Source organism: Anolis sagrei, chromosome 1, assembly GCF_037176765.1.
Source record: "Anolis sagrei isolate rAnoSag1 chromosome 1, rAnoSag1.mat, whole genome shotgun sequence".
NCBI lineage: Eukaryota > Metazoa > Chordata > Lepidosauria > Squamata > Dactyloidae > Anolis > Anolis sagrei.
The window spans coordinates 246,913,251-246,933,504 of NC_090021.1; the positions used below are offsets into that span (position 1 = coordinate 246,913,251).

Sequence of the window (20,254 nt, forward strand, 5' to 3'; positions counted from 1 at the left end):
CTATGCCAGACACTCAAGGATTGAATTGATGTATACATCAGCATAGAAAGATGAGTATAGAGTATTTATTTATTTAATGTGCCAGAAGGCAATTGAGAATACAGTTATAATGTATAAAAAACCAAAACAAATTTTAAAACTTGCTATTATACTATATTTATTTTGGCCAGAAGCTGGCCACTTCAAGTCCCTCTGGTGTCACTGTAAGGAGGCCCTCCATTGTACATGTGTCAAAGCTCAGACAGCATTGTAGTAAGTGGTCTGTGGTTTGCTCTTCTCAACACTCAAATGCCGTGGACTCATTGTCAAATGAATGAACAGATGACTTCAATTTCTACGGTAAGTTCAAAGCATGTACAAAACTGTCGTACTCCAGGTATAGCTCATAACAAGCTTGTGAAGTATGTGAGTTTGAGAGAGTGATTAGCCCACTGAATGGTATGGATCAATGGAGGTTTACAAGTGGGACAGGTCTAAGTCCAATGTTTAAGCTTTGACACGCTCTGGATAAGCAATTGGTCTAAACATATTTTGAAATTAGAATTAATCACCACATTTTGTCAACAGAACGTTTCAATGCCAATATAAGGGAATATCATGAACGAGACTGGCGCCATGCCCCCCATTTCATCACCCCTTTGAAGAACCATGCAGTACGCCGGGGCCTTGACTGTACCATGAGCTGTGCATTCTTGGGCAACCCCCGCCCTGTGGTTACATTGTACAAAGGAAATGTTAACATTACAGCTAATTCTAAATTCTGGTACAATTCGAGCAGCGGAGTCTGCACACTGATGATCCCCACTTGCACCATCAAGGACAGTGGCGAGTACTCCATATTAATTGAGAATGAGCTTGGAAATGAAAAATGTAGCTGCACATTGACCGTATATGGTAAGTTGAGTTCCTCCCTTGACTAAAACCAGTGTTGCCTATGCTTGTTCATTAGCACAACTGTGCTGAGGGTGTAACATTCATTCATGTTGAAAATGAGAAATCAAACAAAATTTGCATGATTGGAACTAACTTTAATGAAGCTGGTACTTTCTTCTTTTGGTGCAAAGGAACTTGTAGAAGACAAGTCTTTACTGATAGGGAGAAAGAATTGCAGTTACATCAGGTTTGGAATTGTGCAACCTTGAGATGTTGTTGAACTGCAACTCACAGCAGCCCAAGCAAGCATTGTTCAGTGTTCGAACCTTTAAAACAGAGAATTTTGGCTTCTGGAGGCTTTGCAGGATATAATTCTCCAAATGGGGGAATTTTTTTCAGCAATGAAGGGCTTCAGTGGATCTGGAGGGCCTCACTGGGTGTCCTGGCAGGCTCCATGCAAGCCACAGTAGAAACAGCACAGCACCCCTAGAGCTGAATAAAGGACACAGGAGGCTTCCAGATACAGCTTTCTTTCTGAAACCATCCTATCACTTTTACAGAACTTTGTAGAGTTTTCAGGGAAGTTCAGCTTCCATGTACGATCTTCAAGTGTTTTCCTATTTCTGTTTTGTAACTTTTTATTACCATTGTAAAGACAGTAAAACTGCACAATGCATTTTGTAAGTCCTTTGAGCCAAGAATGTTGAGACTCAATGGGTTTGGACCAATTAGTTGGGTGGTTGATGTTTTTTTACTGTGATGTTCTTAATAAAAAAAAGTTGCAATGCCTTCTCATAACAAGTTCCAAGGATGACTCCAAAGGGAACAGTTTATTGATTGTCAGATAGTGTCTGTGTATGTCTCTAAGTCTCTCTCCCACTTTCTGTGTTTTGAACTGGATTGGGACTGTGGCAGGAGCAAAGGATTATTGTCCCTTTCTCCAGTGCCTTGATCCTGAACTATCTCAGCACCCCATGCCAGATATTTCTGAAAAGGACAATGCACACCAGAGCTGAAGCCATGAATGAGGACACAGCTAATTTAACTCAGTGTTATTTAACATTTTTAGAGGACTTAGAGTCTGAAGAAGGATCTCAACGAAGGGTGGGAGTTGTGATCCTTCTTTATGCTAGAATAGCATTACGTTCTTGCAGCATCCCTTTATCCATTCAGCCCAAATGGAGCTGATCTTTTCAATACCAAAGTGCACTCTTTTGGCCAAGTAGTGGCCAAAAGAGGGTGCGAGGTTTTCTCGATGGAGTTCTGCAGAGATGATGTCCATTCCAGGCTTCAGAATGGCATTCTGATGCCATCAGGTGCCCCTTAACATTCACCTCGTTCCTAATTTCCAATGTCTAAAAAGAACAATTACACTGGGGCAGGTCATTGTTGAAGGGGGCACAGAATAATCTCAAAAACACAAATGCCAACCCAGTTGTCCTGATGGGGAAGTCCCAGGAAAGGTAAGAGGCAGCAAATTTAGGGCTTCCTCCCACTCATTTGCCTCCTAGAAAGTAAGAGCATTGACTCAACCTGCCTGCTTCTGACCCATTGCATTTCAGCAACCAATAGAATATGTTGGAATATCTTTTTTTTCAAACAGTACCTTCAAATATTCCATTTACCCGGTGACAAGCTTGCTATGCAAAGTTCCATAAATCACAGTGACTGTATTAATATAGCAGCATTCTAGGTGTGATTTGCTGTGCAGTTCTTTACTTTGGATCCCACATTAGGAGAAAGGTAAATAAATCTATTTTCAAAAGTAAACCTCATTAAATTAGGTGGGTCTTACTGTCAGGACTGTAGGCTTAAGTGGATGTTTACAACCTCAGCCTTAATAGATTATTACACAATTGGATGGTGAGTCACTACGTAATAAGAAGTTTCTGACAAACATACATATAATAACATCACTTGTGTGTTGAAATGTGGGGGTATCTGGCCAGAATTCTGTTGGCAACATATGCTGGCCTCACCTTCCATTGTACTTTATGATCATACTTTTGTGCAATAATACACACACATACAACTACAGCTCACTAACACCAGAGGGCCCTCCAATTACTGGAGACTGGAGCTTCCAGAAGATATCTGTGACAAAGTCTGGATGCATTTCCTTTTTTCCAGCTGTTTCATAACCAGGAATCCTCTTTACCCCAGATACTGATTGATTGTAAGGATGTGCCCCTCAGAACCCATGCGCCAGGCAGAAGTGCATTGGTGGAAGGTGATTCTCCACCAACATCCAGTAGACGTTCAGCCTCTGTTTTGAAGGTTATAGCCAAAAGGGGACTTCAGAATAGGGCTGAGCAAAGTGCAACCCATGAGCCATGTGGTCATTGGGATACAAAAATGTGGCCCCTGAAAATGTCCCAAATCACATCCTTTAAAAAATCACACTACTTTCCAGGCAACGTTTTGCTCCTGAACTGGCCCAATGCACCCCAAACCTGCCAAAAAATGCAGCAACACTGCCCCCTCCCCTCCAATAAAACCTGGCAAAAGTCTGCAGATTGGGCCAAAAGGCAAATGTGATGCAATGTCACTTTCAGTGTGCTAGAATTGAATGGTGTGAACCAGGCGTGGGCAAACTTTGGCCCTTCAGGTACTTCAGCCAGTAGGCTGTTAGGAATTGTGGGAATTATGGTCCAAAACACCTGGAGGGCCAAAGTTTGCCCATGCCTGGTTTGGACCATTGAGGGAGCATAAAGGGGGAATGGACCTCACTCCTTCCACAGTTGGACACCTGTGGTTTCTAGACCTTTTAAAATATTTGCTTATTCTGAACCTGCTTTATAGCAGCTTTACATCTTTGTGCTGTAATAATCCAAACTGAACCAGCAAGTTTGTCACCAGGGAAATAGTTTGCCCTTGTCTTATCAGGCTCATTTCACAAACCAACACCCCCCCCCCCCAAAAAAAAATGATGGAGAACAGCAACAAAGAACTAATGCCTTAATTGCATTGGTCACTTGGTTATGTCTGAAGCTCTTTTATAATAGAAAAGATATTCCCATCAGATGGTGCTTCTTCAATTGCTGCATGCCTGCCCTTAGATCTTGACCGGGTAATTTTCTAAAAGCTTAGCCAAGTGTTGTTTTTTGTGCCTTCAAGTCATTTCTGACTTATAGCAACCCTAAGATGAATCTCACACAAGATTTTCTGAGGCTGAGAGTATGTGATTCACCTAAGGTCATTCAGTGAGTTTCCATGTAGCATGTGTTAATATTTTTAATTGTTTTTCCTTTTTAGATAAAGATGATAAACACCTTCTGGATTCAGTGACTGCCAGCATGCAGAAGTCAAAACACCTCATGTGAACAGCGTGGACAGAAAACATGTTATAAATTCAGCTCAGTGTTTGGAGTAATTCAGATGTTTTTGTTTGCTTGTGCATGGCTTAAGCAGCAGATGAGATGCTGGTGCAAAGTCCCTTTGCTTTAAATTCTTTCCCAGGGACAGTAGTTTTGCTTCCAAAGTTTTCAGATGTCAGAAGTTATAATAAATAACAATATTGCCAATATTTAAAGAGACCTTACGCTGGAAATTTAAAAGGAGTCACATACATGCAACCTTTTCTTTTGTCTTTTTTTCTTTTTCTTTTGGTTCCATCTCAATCATATTACTTAAAGCCACTGAAAGAGAAATGGCATCCAGTATCCATTCTTCTAATGTTTTTGCATCAACCAATAGTGATATTTTATTGTAGAATACTACACTCTCACAGCTGCATTACACACATAATAAAAATACTGTTTTCCGAGGAGCAAAGTAAAATTTCTTAATAATAATAATAATAATAATTTGTATACAGTTCTATCTCCCCGAGGGGATTCAGGGCAGTTTCCAGCAAGCAAAACATTCAGTTCCCAACAAAAACATATAAAATAACCATTTTAAAACATAAACATAATCCTATTAGAAGAATAATATACAATTTAAAAAGCAGTTCCAATACCATTCCATTGGGCAAACTTTGTACTACCAATGGACAGAATTTCAGAGTGGGCCTAGACACTATGAGAGGGCTGGGCCAGGGCTAGTGCAATGAAGTAACATAGAGCTAGGGGAGTGGGAAAAGTGCAGAGCAGGGTAGGGCCTGGGGCTACTCATTTCCAAGGCCCGCTGGACAGCTATAGGGGGGCTGGACCAGGGCTAGTACCACAGGGTAGCATAGGACCAGGGAAGTGGGTAAAGTACAGAGCAGTGTCCTAGCTGATGGCTAGGGCAGGGCCTACAGCTATTCACTTTCAAAGGCCTACTGTAACCAGGTCCCTGCGGAAGTAGGATAGAGATGGGGTCTCTCTTATCTTGCTGGGGAGGGTGTTCCAAAGGTGGGGGGCCACCACTGAGAAGGCCCTCTCCCTCGTCTCCACCAACCATGCTTGGGATGGTAGTGGGAGCGAGAGGAGGGCCTTCCCGGTAGATCTACGAGTCCACATCAGTTCATGGGGGGAGAAGCGATCATGGAGATAGGTTGGGCCCAAATAGTTTAGGAATGCACCCCACCACCCTTGGTGTGGTGGAAGACTAACCATTTCAACTATATTTCAGTAAGACTATTTAGACAACATCCCAAAACCAAAAAGCCAACAGCTGTGCATTGTATTTAAACTGGTTTTCATGAAAGTATCATCAGAGTATCAACTTGAATGAAATTATAATTAGAGTATCAACATTATTATTATTATTATTATTATTATTATTATTATTATTATTATTTTCACTTGTATACCCCGTTTCTCCAGGTATATATGTCATATTCTTCTGGGCAAAGAACCATCCATATTTTTGAAATACTGTGGTTTGTTGCATTGATATATAACTGAATTAAATGTGTGTATTTTGTACATCTTACCCCATCTAACCTCACTCTTCAAGATGCTTTACCACAATCATTTAATCTCTCATTCTGGCAGAATACAGCCAGAACATAGCAATACAAATCATATTCACATCAGTAACTGTCGCACAACAACAGCAACATTCCATTAGTGAGTGCTCAGTAAGCATCACTGAGCTCTCATGTATCTCATAATAGTTTTAATTGGCATTTAAAATTAATCAGGGATGAACAGAAGAGGGGACAGAATACCATAAACAAGGCCCCAACATGATAAAATCCCTGTCCATAGTAGCCTATTCAAAGGTGGACAGCCCACCGAAGCCTCTGATAAAGATGTTAAAAGTTGGGCCAGTGGGTCTGAGTGACTCCATTCCCACCACTGCTATGATTTTGTACTAAATGGAAATTGGTACAGGCTAAACTAACCCAGAGAAGTCCTTGGCCTCCAATCCTCCAACTTTCAAGGTCACTCATGACCTTGTTCTTAATCCTTCCTTCCTCAGATCCCTTGATACAATTTTTTTCGACTATTCTTGATATAATGGGTTTTCTTGGCTTAGTTTTGCTCATTCGGAATCAATGAAACAATTATTTAACCGCTGCTAGGTTTATGGTTTATTGATTGGAATGTGTAATATTTAGAGCCAAAGTCCCCAGCTTGGCTCTAAATGAATTTTCCAGATATCATTTCAAGGACAAAAGTTATGACACTATCTGTCTGAACCATTATAAAAAGTTAAAGCAGGACATTTGGAGCCCATTTATCATCAGCTTAATTCCAATTCCAGTTAGCTCTTTCTTACTCCACCGTTGCAGCATGATGATTCCACCCTAATTGTCATGGCTCCAACCCATGGAATCTGGGATATGTAGTTTGGGGAGGTGCCAGAAGAACAGCAAATATGCCTGCATACACTGCAAGAACAAGGGTTCCAAAAGATGGAACCAAAACAATTAAAGTGAAATCACTTGCTTTAACTATGTTGTGTAAAAGGGCCCCTGGTTTGTGAATTCAACTAACAGAAATTCTTGCCATCATTAACTCAGTAGGGTTTCGGCACTTTGGTTTTATGTGTGTTTAAGGAAATTCTTTAAGGTCTGTCACCATGGTTTTTAAGTATGTATAGCTGTGAAGATAAACCAGTTTTAGTACATAGCTATGCAAATGAATCCCCCCAAGATACCAATGGCTGAGAGCCTGCATTGGGAAGATTTATCATAACGTTATGCTCCCAGAAGCATGCATTGGTTATACTATGTCAGCTTGTCACAGTATTGCAATGTTAACACAACTAAATGCAATCAATTGATTAAAAAAAAACCCATGTGCCATCCACAGTGTGAAATTTGCAACAAAATGCAATGGAACACATGCATAATTCCACTTTCAGAACCCTCCGCTACATTTGGATATCACACATTGGCAAAAAAGTACACCTGCAGGTGCAAGGGAATTTAGGTAAGCATAACCCTAAGAGGATGCTCAGCTACCAGTGAAGTGGTTTAGTCATGCTGCGTACTAATCTGATATTGGAAGACTAGGCACTCAACTTGCATCCTTGAATTCCATTCATGATATCATGCATTTAAATCCTGGAAAGAACATTCATTCACTATTAAATGTTGCCATAGCAACACATAAGCTGCAAAATCAGAGCCAATTTGCACATCTTGCACATCTGTATTTCACACACTCTCCTTAAAATCACGATGGTCACCAGGTCACGATCAGTGGACTACTGTTACTTGGATACATGAAAGTCTTATGGATTGTTCACATAGTTACACTTCCATTTACTAATATACAATGGAGATGGAGATTATGTAATTTTCCAGACACTGTTGAACTGTAACATCTGTCAGCCCTGACCAAGAGTCATATGTTTCCAGTCACTGGTGTACTTGTGAAAGGTATAGATCTTCTTCCACTGATTATACATATGCAATGGCACTGTTGACTTCCATGTCAAAGGAATTAATCCACTATGAGCTTTGATCCAGTGGTTCCCAACCTGTGGTCAATGGACCACCAGTTGTCTGCGGCCTCACCAGTACTACACTGTTGCCTCGAAACCACACAGCAATGAGAGTAACTAGTTTTGCGAAACCCCGTTATCATGCCAAGGCAACAGAGATGTCAGGAGGGGAGAGGCTGACTACCCACAAAAGATTACTACTACCACATCAGCTCTAGATTATTAAATATGGTTTTCTGTGGGCAAGCAGATGGCGACTACTGGATGGCATATATTCTGTATCAGAAACTCGAGCTCATGTGGTCTATCCAATGCAATTTTCTGAATCAGCATCCCAAATAACCGAACTGAATCTTAAGTTCACCAAAAACTGATTCATAACCCTTTGGGTACTAACGTTGGAGAGTGGTTCCTGTTCAAGTTGTCCCTGGTCAAAAAAAAGTTGGGAACCACTGCCAAGCATTAAATGAACTATCCATGGTGCTGAATTCCCAACACCCAAATAAGTCCCAGAACTTTGTTTTCACAAGAAAGCTGGACTTCTCCCACCTCTGCTTTAAGCGCAAATAAGCAACAACAAAAAGAAAAATCCATCAAACGATCTTTGCGTTTTGGCCAGAGATGTTTAATTTGTAATATATCTATATGCATGTAGGATGCTGTACATTTAATAGAAAATACACTACAAAATATTCCCTATACTGAACATAAGAGGAAAACAAACTCAGAATGGAAGATTGTAACATTCACATTGTGTTTGCCTCGGAATTCAAAGTTACATAGTTTTCACTGCAGGTCTATGATATTTTGATCCATATGACAATGTTTAGTTTTGATGTGACTAGTACATTAACTGGGCACTGGAACATAAGATGTGTTTCTACGATGGTGAAATGGTTATTAATTTCGTAGTGTATGTTTTCAACTTATGGTGACCTTATCAAAGGGTTTTCTGAAATATAACAGTGTTAACTTGCCTAGGGTCAACAGTGGGTTTTCATGGCCAAGCGAATATTTGAACCCTAGTCTCTGGAGTCATAGTCCAACACCCAGACCAATTTGCAGCTCACATGATTAATGGTGATGATGAAAAAAGGAAAGGAAATGGATATCTGGAATTCCTCACAGCTAAATTCGATGGCCAGAGTCTTGGAGTGACAAATGCTTGTAAAATCTGGGGTTATAGTAGAATGCATTTTGCTGGACACTTTAGAAGGAGTTACCCAACACCTCTTTCCACCTCGTTATGGAGGAGAGGATAGTGGGAACACTTTGGCAACTCCCAGTAACAATAGCTTGGAGAAAAAAAGAGGTCATCAACATTCTGTTGGGCGATATAGATTTCCTGAAGTCCCAGGCCTTCGGAGAATAAATGTCTTAGAGCTGGTACTTCAAAGGTACCTTCCCACCAGGCTGCAGAACCATGTGGTGAACCACTACATTCTGTTGGGTGATATAGGACACCAGTCCTCACATCCCATCTGCAAGATGTTGCTTTCTTCCATCACAGTCTCACAACATCCTTTTGCTCATAAAGAAACAACAGCTGGGTGGTGATGTGCACATAGAAACAAGATATGAAATGTTATTTTAACGTGCTGAATTATATGACATTTTCCCCCCTCAGTCAATATATGGAATACTTTTACCTAATTTCTTATGAACTCTCAATCCAAGATTATGCATAAATAGTAGCATTGGAGTGGGGTGTTAAATACCACTAATTAAATTGAGCTTAAGGAAACATTTGTCTATGAACCCGGCCCCCTCCCCACACACACACACATGCACATATAAAATGGAGTATCTAGATGTGAAGGAAGTTAAATTCCCTGAAAAGAGAATGAACACTGTGCAGAGAAATTGAGTCAGATACAAAAACATTTACTCAGAATTTTCCTCCTAATGCAAAAAAAAATTCTTTCAAAAACAAAAAAGAATAATTAGTGAGACTTTTATTTATCTAGATTTTTTTTTTGGTTGTGTCAGGAGCAACTTGAGAAAATGCAAGTTGCTTCTGGTGTGAGATAATTGGCAGTCTGCAAGGATGTTGTCCAGGGGATGCCCAGATGTTGTGATGTTTTAACATCCTTGTGGGAGGCTTCTCTCATGTCCCCGCATGAGGAGCTGGAGCTGATAGAGGGAGCTCATCCGCGCTCTCCCCAGATTTGAACCTGTGACCTGTCTGTCTTCAGTCCTGCCGGCACAGGAGTTCAGCCAAAGCAGAATTACATTGCCCCCAAGACTTTTCATCAACTTTTCATTGTTTTAGTTCTTCTCCAGTGGCTGGAGTGAAAAGTCTCCGTGTAGCTTACCCTCTATGGTGGAAACAACCTAACAACACAAGTGTGTGAAATCATCTAGTAAATGTCTGTCCAGACACATGAGCACATACATGCATGCACACACTTGCTTTAAAAAGAAAATGCCAATTTACAATACATTACTCAGGGCCTATGACCACACATTTGAACTCACCATCTGTTCCTGGCAAATTGATTTTTAAGCCTTGTTCAGAGCAAAGGGCTTTCTTCAAAGGAATTTTTAAATACAACTTTGTAGTGATTGTCACCTTTATTTCTCTGAAACTCTAGGTTCCCATCCATCTAATCGGAAAAGTACACAATGTGGACATTATTTCTGCACTAATTTTCCAAAATAGAAGCTACTTGGCAAAAACTAGGCATGAGATTTACTGGACTATCCTATCAGTCCCACAAGGGGCTGAGGTCATGGTGGGGCCAACAGATAAACAGGCTGGATGAATGAAGATGCCACATTGCTCAATCCTCTTATGGCCATTTTGCCCAAACCAGACACAGATTCTCACATGAATGATATGCTGACCATATTATGCAACAGCATTAAAGCCCAAGAGATTATTCATCCTTGCGTTATTTTGAACCAGGTCTTTCATTCAAGTTCATCAGACCTTCTCATAGTTCTGTGAACACCTCTTCAAATTTTTAAGGACCCCTCCTAGCCTTGTTGCCAATTGCTCCTTATCTGGTTTCATGACATCCAGAAGCAACAACACAGCAGGCACTCATTCAACAAGTTATAAAGTCACTGGAGCCATGACAAGAATGTACATTTGGAACAACCACTATTTATTTTCTCCTCAACCCCATTTTATTCTCTCTCTCTCTCTCTCTCTCTCTCTCTGTGTATGTGTATGTATATATGTATATGTATATATGTGTGTGTGTGTGTCTATACATATATGCATACACACACACAGACAGACAGACAGACAGATAGATAGAAAGATAGATAGATAGCCTGGCATCCTTTTGATGACTTACATACACCCAAGTTCTTTTTTGGACAAGGTACAGAGGGCTATTCTTTGCCCTTACACACCATCCAAAAACCTCACACTGTCAACAGATTTGTCATTTCCCCATGGGGAAAGAAGGGAGGGACAAGGCAAACCAGGCCATAAATATTTGGCTGCTCTGAGCATTTAGAAAAAGGCAGGTGCATTCCATTTGAACGTACACCCTCATTCTTTTTCTTCATGATCGAGACTAGCAGCTTCTCAGTGGTCTCAATTTCCTCTCCCCTTTCCTCCCTTCGTCCTGGTCAGAGCAACAGGGAGGTGCCCCCCCCCCCCCGGTGCATGCCAGGCAGTAGGGAATACCAACTGGGCATGTGGAGATGTGGACTTTAGTAGGACTTTGGCTATAGTGGTGTGTGTGTACACATCAAAATAGAACAAAAGCCTGCTAGTGCTGAACCTGATCTTTCCACAGCTTCAGTACCTTGGCTAATTTATTTCAAGTCAGAATTAAAACCTGAAAGATATCCCATACCCCTTAACATGGCAGCCACAAGTCATTACCACTGGTGTAGGGAGCTTTCAGGCAAAGTCTTGACAATGGCATCATCCCATTGATGCAAGTTCAAAAGAAGTACAAATGATATTTTCAATTAGCTGCCTTTTCACCTTGCTTCTTCCATAATTTTCTCTTACTAGAAAAAAATCAATTAAGAAAAAGGTGAAATAGCTCCATGAGGCTTGTTAATAGTGTATAGTGAGAAACCTACCATTTTCTATAAAATGGAATGCTTAATTTCGACTCTAGAAGATCAGAAGTCCCCATTCAGCCACGGAAGTCCATGGTACAGCCTTGGGCAAGTCACACTCCCTCAGCTTCAGAAAAAGGGAATGGCAACCCACCTCCAAACAAATCTTACCAAGAAAACACAGTGATAAGATCACCATAAATCAGAGGTGCATTGGGTTAAACCCTTGTGTTGGCTGAACTGCTGACCTGAAGACCTGATTCAAATTTGTGAGACAGGGTGAGCTCCCATCTGTCAGCTCCAGCTTCCCATGCAGGGACATGAGAGAAACCTCCTACAGGATAACACATCTGGGCATCCACTGGGCAGTGTTGCAGATGGGCAATTCTCTCACACCTGAAGCGATTCCAATTCATCTCTGACATGATAAAAAAGTTGACTTAAAAGCAAAAAACCCCAAAAAAACAGACCTTTATCTAACTGCAGCAAAAGTATATACCCATTACATGCAAATTAAAATCTTGCTCAATTTTTGTTTTAACAAAGTTTTCCTTCAAATCTTCATATGTGATCTATGATCCATTTTTCTTTTACTTTCCCATAATGAATGCAAAAAATACTGAATTTAATTTTAATGAGATTCCTTCCCATTAGAACTGAAGGAAACCAATTATTCCTAGGAACCATTTTATGCCAGCACTCCCTGTGATCTTTAAAAAGAAGATGCCTTCACATCAAACTGTGAGGCACAGAGGAGGAAGTAGAGCTATTCTATAGAAAATGTTAGAGACTTGTGTAACTGGTGGGCTGAATTGAGGGAAAAGAGGTCAACAGTTCTATTATGTGGAGCTGGTATTCATTTAAATAAAAGACACACATTTAAAAAGAGAGCCTTTGGCAGCTCTTTGGAGAGAAGAAATGCCACTTTGGTAATAACCGTAGAGAAAGCAGTGGGTATGAAATCTGCTTAGCATCTGGATGGAGAAATGGGTGCTAATAGCCAGCAGACAGCTAAGGAAAAACTCACCCATTTGGGGTGTGTTGCATGGCACTTATTACTGAAGCAAGCAAGCAAGCTAAAAAGACCCCAGAAGAGAACAGAACCCAGAGCAGCGTTAGGGATTAATTTCCCCCCCAGCAAGGCCCAGTCTAAAGAACCATTTGCTCAACTTATTCAAGCAGAAATGCTCGCTCTTTGCTTTCTGATTTTGGGATCAGCTGGAACCCTTTCAAAGAAGGTGTGGAAATTGGATGCAAACTGGAACATTTTCATAGAAACCTTTCAAAAAAGGTGTGGAAATAATGGAAGTTTGGATATGTAATATTGCAACATAGTCTCCAAGTGAGTCTAACTGCAACCCTGCACAACACTTACTCGGGGGGGGGGGGCAACTTGTGACCTCTTGGTGTTCTTTAACACAGAATGCTAACATCTCTCACCATTGGCTATGCTGAGCATTGGCTATGCTGAGCATTGGCTATGCTGAGGCTGAGCATTGCAGTCTAGCATTTTCTAGAGGTTTACAAAATTGCCTTAATCTGGCCTACAGTGAGATCTGACTGGCAGTTGCTTTGGGAAGCAGTTCTCTAATTTAACCCAAAAATGCCAGGGATTGTACTACCTGAAGCTTTTTGTTTGATCATGAAGAGTATGTGTACTAAGTTTGGTCCCAATCACATAGCTCTCTTTGTTTGGGTGGATTACAACTCCCATCATCATATGCCATGCCCCCAAACCCTGCCAGTATTTTAATTTGGTCATGATGGATATGTGTGTCACATTTGGTCCCGATTCATGGTGGGTTGGCTTCACGTGGCTCTCTGAATTTGGGTGGACTACATCTTCCCTCTTCCTCTGCGCACACCTCAAGGACTGCCAGTACAATGGGTATGTGTGCCAAGTTTGGTTCAGATCCATTGTTGGTGGGATTCACATGCCTCTCTGGATATGGGTGTACTACAACTTCCCTTATCTTCTAACCCACCCCCCCACCCCCCAAAAAAAAGCCCTCCACTATTTTATTTTGGTCATAATGAGCATTTTGGTCATGATATGCATACAGCATCAATATTTGGTCCAGATTCATCAGGAGTGGCCATGATGTGACTCTCCAGATGTGGATTATGACTCCCATCATCGTTTGTTATCCCCACTAAAAAAAACCCAAGATTTTAAGTTGCTCATGATGGGAATGTAAGCCATGTCTGGTCCAGATTCATCATTAGTGGGATTCATATAGCTCTTCTGAAGTGATGGAACTACAACTCTCATCATCCTCTGTCCCCACCCCCACCCCCACCCCACCCCACCAGTATTTTAAGTTGGACCATGAAGGATATGTGTACCAAGTTTGGTCCAGATCCATCATGCCATGTAGGAGCATTTGTGGTTCAAATATATAAACATATAAACATACATAATGTGACTTTTATATAGATTTTTATTATGCCATTATCCCAATATAGAGACTCAAAGTGGCTTGATCAGGAATTTTTTTAAAGAGGTATCCCTTTAAATTTTATAAGAATTAGGGGAGCCTTGGCAAGATGCTACCTCCCCCAATAAGCTCCCAAAAAGTTGAATTGCATCCATGTAGCACATTACACAAAGTGTAACCAACTCAGTCCTCAATTCTAGCACTCAAAGAGTGTTGCATCTGGTGAATTGGGGTCTATCCGCAAAAACCTTGTCATGCTAGAAAATGTCATCTTCCCAGTTAAGTCTGAAAGGATTCTTTTACATCTCCAACTAAAACAGATTAACATGGGTATGTCTTTGAAGTAGTCCTAAATTCACAGCCAAATATACCATAGAAGAAATGGCGAACTGTTGCTGTTGATTCTTCATATAGGGTTCTGTATAAGAAAATAATCCCACATAGATTCAATTGACATAGGATACTAAGCATTCAGGGATGTAAGTCTACATGCGTGTAACGAGAAATGGAACAGAATGAAAAGGCATCAATTACAACCTGATAGATCAAATAGTAGGCACAAACTTCCCTCAATGGTATTTTTTTCACAGCTTTCCTGGTCAGTTGTTCTGCAGTTTATTAGCTCAATACTTTCAGCATCAGAACTAAAGAGAGAGAGAGAATCAAGACTAGATTGAAACACCATTGCGGTCCTTACTGGCACTTTTAGTCTAAAACTGAAACAGGTTTCTGCCTGACCTCTAGTAGAAAATCTGAAAGGTTTCATCTTCCAGAATCCAGCATTCTACAATCCATGGAGCAAGAGGAGGACTCTTCCAGATAAGGTTGAGCTGAAATTCCCAATGTTTGCCACCATTGGCCTGCTGGCTAGAGCTGATGTGCCTTGCAATTCTATAGGATCTTGTGGGCACCATGAGTCCTAGCCCTTGCAATAGGAATTGTAGCCTGCAGCAGCTTTCAATGTTTACCTTAAGTACACACGTATATTGATGTAATCTATTTTCACTCCTTGGGCTTTATTTATTTATTTATTTATTTATTTATTTATTTATTTACTTGGCTTGACTTGTATACCGCCACTCCCAATTTGGCTCGGAGCGGTTTACAGCAGTAGATTAAAACAATACAACCAAAAATATCCTAGGGAAACACTATGGCAATGGAAGTGGTACAAGAACAATATAAGTGGGTAGCATAAATAGGATCTCAATATTGAGGTGAAGTCTTAGCTCTGCCTTTTCCCCTCCTCCCGTTTATAGGTTTTCCCAATAGTGTGGATACCTTTCTTTGTATTAGTTTTGGGTGGAGCATAAAACCATAGAGACTAGTGTATAGAGCTCCTTTGCTGGACTCCCTCCTTTTCCTGCAACAGAGCTACAGAGAACAGAGGCTTGGGAATTGTTTGGCAATCCTAGGCTGATGCAATCCAAAAAAACAAAACAAAACAGGCATCCTTAGCACCTTCATTCAACAGTATTTCTATACCACCAGTCCCAGTGACAACAGAAGCTTTTGACCAGCTTAAGCTTCACAAAAAAGAGGATTGAGACAACTTGTAAGCAACAGCTTGTAAACCATCGCTTTGCACCAGAGACAGAAGACTCTATAGAGATGATTGCAGCCAGCAAAGGCTCCTTTTGTAATGTACTGTTTTAAGTTACCATATAATAGTCCAAGGTGAAGTTAAGCCTTTATTAATCATGTTTTCAGTAAACTCATTTTAGTTATCTTTTCACCTTGCCTAAAGTGCCTCTGTGTGTTAAGGGTCTCAATCTTAACAGAAGGTATACAGATGGCCCCCGAGTAAAGCCAGACACTATCGTTTTTCCCAAAGGCTTGGGCATGCCATCACAACTGATGCACATTCCACATTTATAAGTGAACAGCTCCCTTCATGGAGTTGGACACACCCTTGGCAAATGTAAGTCCACCTGGACTCTACTAAGCAATGCCCCATAGCTAGATTTTGAAGACCAGAGTTGTAGGGCATTTCTAATACTAGGATGTGGCTATATGCAACTTTATCTAAGAATATTTTGAAGGGTGCAGGAAGCTAGAATTATGTCAAGCACTGCTTTTGAAACATCCCTAAGAATTACCTTCTTTTTAAAAAGGTGTGTGTGTCTGAGCTTTGACAGATAACCAAAACTTAAGAAAAGCTGTCTGTCTGCACAGTGCAAGCAAAACGCAGGAGGGGTGGAATCTAAATGTAAGACGCATATAATGACTATTCAGTTTAAAAAAGAAACAAATACTTCAGCATTCTTTGTATACTAGATTGTTAAGAGAAGTTCATCAAATCAGAAATATTATGTTTAATAAGGAAGTACACTCTCCCTCTGCCCCCTCCCCCCACAAAAAAATCTCATGAGTGACCATGAGGGGATGCACACAGGGTCTCCACACAGACTGTTGCAGGTCAGGCCAGGCCAGGTCAGTTGAGACCTGATTTGTCATCCTAGACACCCAGCAAAGTATGCAGCTTCCACAAATTACAATTCTCTCCTAGATTGATCCACAGGAGCTCAGTGCTTCCCTGTGAAAATAGATGATTGACTTTGGGAAAGTGGTGCATTAACTGATCCTTCCAGCACTTTGGCGGAAGGGCTGTTGTACTTGCAAGTATGACCTGTATTGCAGCTGTAGGCCTGAAGGCACCTGGCAACTCTAGAGTTTGAGTTGAAAAGAATGGGGAAGTGAACTTAACATCGATGTGCATGTGTCCATAAAAACTGGTACATATACTTGCCACATGCAGAAATACATGAAAGCCCATTGGCTCCACTTTGAATAAATATTGTTCCCTGATAGTCCATCAAGCTCATGGTAGAAGCGACAACTTGTTAATACTTGTTAGTGATCCATAACACAGCCTTTGTTCACAGTGACCAGAGTACCAGAAAGCAATTGTTGCTGTTGTGTCCTCTTTCTATCCACTGGCTTTGTTTGGGATGTTGGAGATGGGAGGGGTAGGGAAGAGACGTTCGCCCCCAGTTCTTCCCAGACCCTCCTACAGCAATGACAGCAGATCAGACAAGCAGGTGGCTTTTTTAGGCCACTTGGTCAATTGTGAAGCATCTGGTAATAGAGACATTTGAGAATATTTAAACTGTTACTCAGTTCCATGTTTGGGTGCTGGAAAGAGAGAATATGCATGGTGGAAGTCATCTGCTAGAGAAAGCCAATCAATGGCATAGCATGACCTGCTTTTTAAAGAAGACAAGAATAAAAGGAACCCATTTCCTATCTCCCCAGCCCACCCCATGCCTGAGAATATTGTTGCATTTTGCTGTTGCTTTTAAGTCTGCAGAACGCCAGAGGCTCCACAGAATTCACATTCAGAAGAAAGGCTTTCAATGGCCTATAAATAAGTGGTTGTATGAATCTGGAATTTAGACTGATTTCTCCCAGGGATAGCACAAGCTGTAATACCCATACAAACTCCCCTATGTCCTCCCATGGTGTTCAAGCCCTGGGGGGTCCCTTGTGTAGAAACACAAGAATTTCACAGTTGTACTACAATGCGCACAAGAAAAGGGGCTTGGTCAAGCAGCACCGAGGCTCCTTTCCACGACTTGTACATTCACTGTTGAAGGTAAGGCTCTTAATCCCAATATAATGTCCATTCTCCTTCTGTCCTCTTCCTTCCTTCTTTTTAAAAACACAGTTCTGAAAAGAGCCTCCTGCTTCTAGAATGTCCAGCACCAGCTTCAGTATCAGACAAATCCCATGTATTATTTGAGAGGCCTCTCACAACTTCACAGGTCAGGGGTGGGGATTCAGAGAAGATCATATAGTAGATTTCTGCAGGAACCATCTAAACATCCAGTGTGGGACCCACACTCCAGCAAACCCAACTGGAGGAGGGCCAGCTAATGCTAAAGAAAACACTTTGAGGAAGCAAAGGTCTGTGATCACTGATTCACCTAAACCGTCAGAACTGTCCTCAGAGTTGGATAGATCCAGCTCTAGTGCCCCTCAGCGGAGTCTGTGGGTTTGTGACTGATGTACAGTCAACACCGTCTACTTCTGCTTCTTGAAGACCTCTTCGTCCCGGCTCTCCACAGCAGAAAGAGCAATAAGCATCTGAGCTGCATAGTAAGTGGCCATGATGATGACCCGTGAGTAGGGCACAGGAAAGCAGAATTTGTTGAGAGCGATGGTCAGATCTGACACCATGAAGAGGACTGAACCAATGCAGGCTGAGAGCTTGGTCCATGTCCACAGATCGTTGCACAGCTGCACTCCAGCCATGGCCCGCCAGCCCATGAAGCCAATCAAGGCAACATAGACCGCCACCAGGTAGGTGAAGGGGCCCGAGAGGTAGCTATACAGGAAGGTGTAGCTGAAGCTGGACATGAGGGCTATCACCAGGCCCGATTTCAGATCTAAAGGCTTCATCCCAAAAGCTGAGGAATACAGGATGTGTGTGATGGCAAACATCAGCAAACCTGGGGAAAGAGGGAAATCAACAAAAGCTAAACAAATCAAGATTGAATTAGAGCCCAATGAAATGCTACAACAATGCAACGTGAAAATGTCTGAGAATTTTATATTCCATCTCTGACTTAATTTCCTGAGTGCTGTTACGTACATAGCAAAATTGCCTATGTACTGCGAGAGAGAGACAATGATTCTATTTTAACTGTCATGGCTTCATCCTATGTACTCACAGGGTTTGCAGTTCAATGAGGCAAGGGAACTACCCCTCCCCTAAATTGCGAATTCCAGAATGGAACCATGATAATTTATAGAAACATATAGCTATAACAGTGTTGTGTGAAAGGACCTATTTTTAGATAGGAACAGAACAACCTACAGAAATCAACACATACATATAAGGGCTGGCAATGTGTTCGTGACTTGTGCAATTTTAAATTCAATGTGCAGAGTCCATCTCTGATTATTCCTTGCCTAAGAAGACTATAAAATTCATGGGGTTGCCTTATGCAGACAGTTGACTTAAAAACACATACTTACATACACACAGACACCCTTATCTCCAGCAACTCTATAATATAACTCTATACCAGGGGTCCTCAAACTAAGTCCCAGGGGCCAGGTATGGCCCTCCAAGGTCATTTACCTGGCCCCCTCTCAGGGTCAACCTAAGTCGGAAATGACTTGAAAGCACACAACAACAACAACAACAACAACTCTATATAATCAGCCAAAAACAGGCCCACACTTCCCATTGAAATACTAGTAAGTTCTTCATTTTAATTATTGTATTATTTTAAGTTGTTTTTTTTTTTTTTTGCACTACAAATAAGTGCAGTGTGCATAGGAATTCATGCATGTTTTCCTCAATTTATAATCCGGCCCTCCAACAGTTTGAAGGACTGTGACCTGGCCCTCTGTTTAAAAAGTCTGAAGACCCCTGCTCTATACAATAACTCAATGTTGTTATACATAACTATGGCCCAACTATGAGTATCAAAGGCATCTGCCCCTCTCCTTTACAAACAAAAAACAAAAAACAGTGAATATCCATCTACGTTGATAGCATTGCTATAGTTATCATTAGTATGATCTTGGTTTCATAATCTGCCAATTGTTATTGAACAGAAGTCTGGTGATCAGCAATTCAGGTTTTATTGGAGAAATATATATAAATTGGCTTTTCTTAGAAATTACATGTGGCGTCACTTTTTGTAATGTCTACGAAAGCCAATATGGTGTTGTGGTTTGAGCGTTGGACAATGATTCTGGAGAACAGGGTTCTGAACTCTGCTCAGTTATAGTAACCAACTGGGAAACATTGGTAAAGGCATTCTCCTTCTCTGCCTCAGAGGAAAACAAAGCCAAATTCTCACTTTGTCCAGTCCTGGGCACTACAATTCAAGAAGAATATGGAGAAGCTAGACTATATCCAGGAAGGGGCAACTAAAGTGGTGAAAGTTTTGTAAGTGGCTTCAGGACCTGGCTTTGTTTATTTCGTCAAAAATAAGATCCAGAGGGGACTTGATAGCTATGTTTAAATATTTAAAAGGATATTGTATTGAGGAGGGAGCAAACTTGTTTTCTGCTCCTGCATGGAAATAGATTCTGCTTAAGCATTAGGAAGAGCTTCCTGATGGTAAGAGCTG

At 41.2% G+C, this 20,254-nt stretch overlaps 2 protein-coding genes across 3 annotated transcripts in view; one reads left to right on the plus strand and one right to left on the minus strand.

Moving 5' to 3' along the window:
* The window catches only part of IGSF22 (immunoglobulin superfamily member 22), a 45,583-nt gene extending 41,139 nt beyond the window's left edge, over positions 1–4,444 (plus strand). For both annotated transcript variants that reach the window (XM_067462616.1, XM_067462617.1), the window contains exons 22-23: positions 568–894; positions 4,129–4,444. In XM_067462616.1, coding sequence (XP_067318717.1) covers positions 568–894; positions 4,129–4,196 — 395 coding nt within the window. In that variant the 3' untranslated portion in view covers positions 4,197–4,444. The remainder of the gene's footprint in view (positions 1–567; positions 895–4,128) is intronic.
* Positions 4,445–14,150: 9,706 nt separating this feature from the next.
* Positions 14,151–20,254, minus strand: part of TMEM86A (transmembrane protein 86A) — a 50,155-nt gene continuing 44,051 nt past the window's right edge. Inside the window, exon 3 of the mRNA XM_060768181.2 lies at positions 14,151–18,616. Within this exon, the coding sequence (XP_060624164.1) occupies positions 18,189–18,616 (428 nt within the window). The 3' untranslated portion in view covers positions 14,151–18,188. The remainder of the gene's footprint in view (positions 18,617–20,254) is intronic.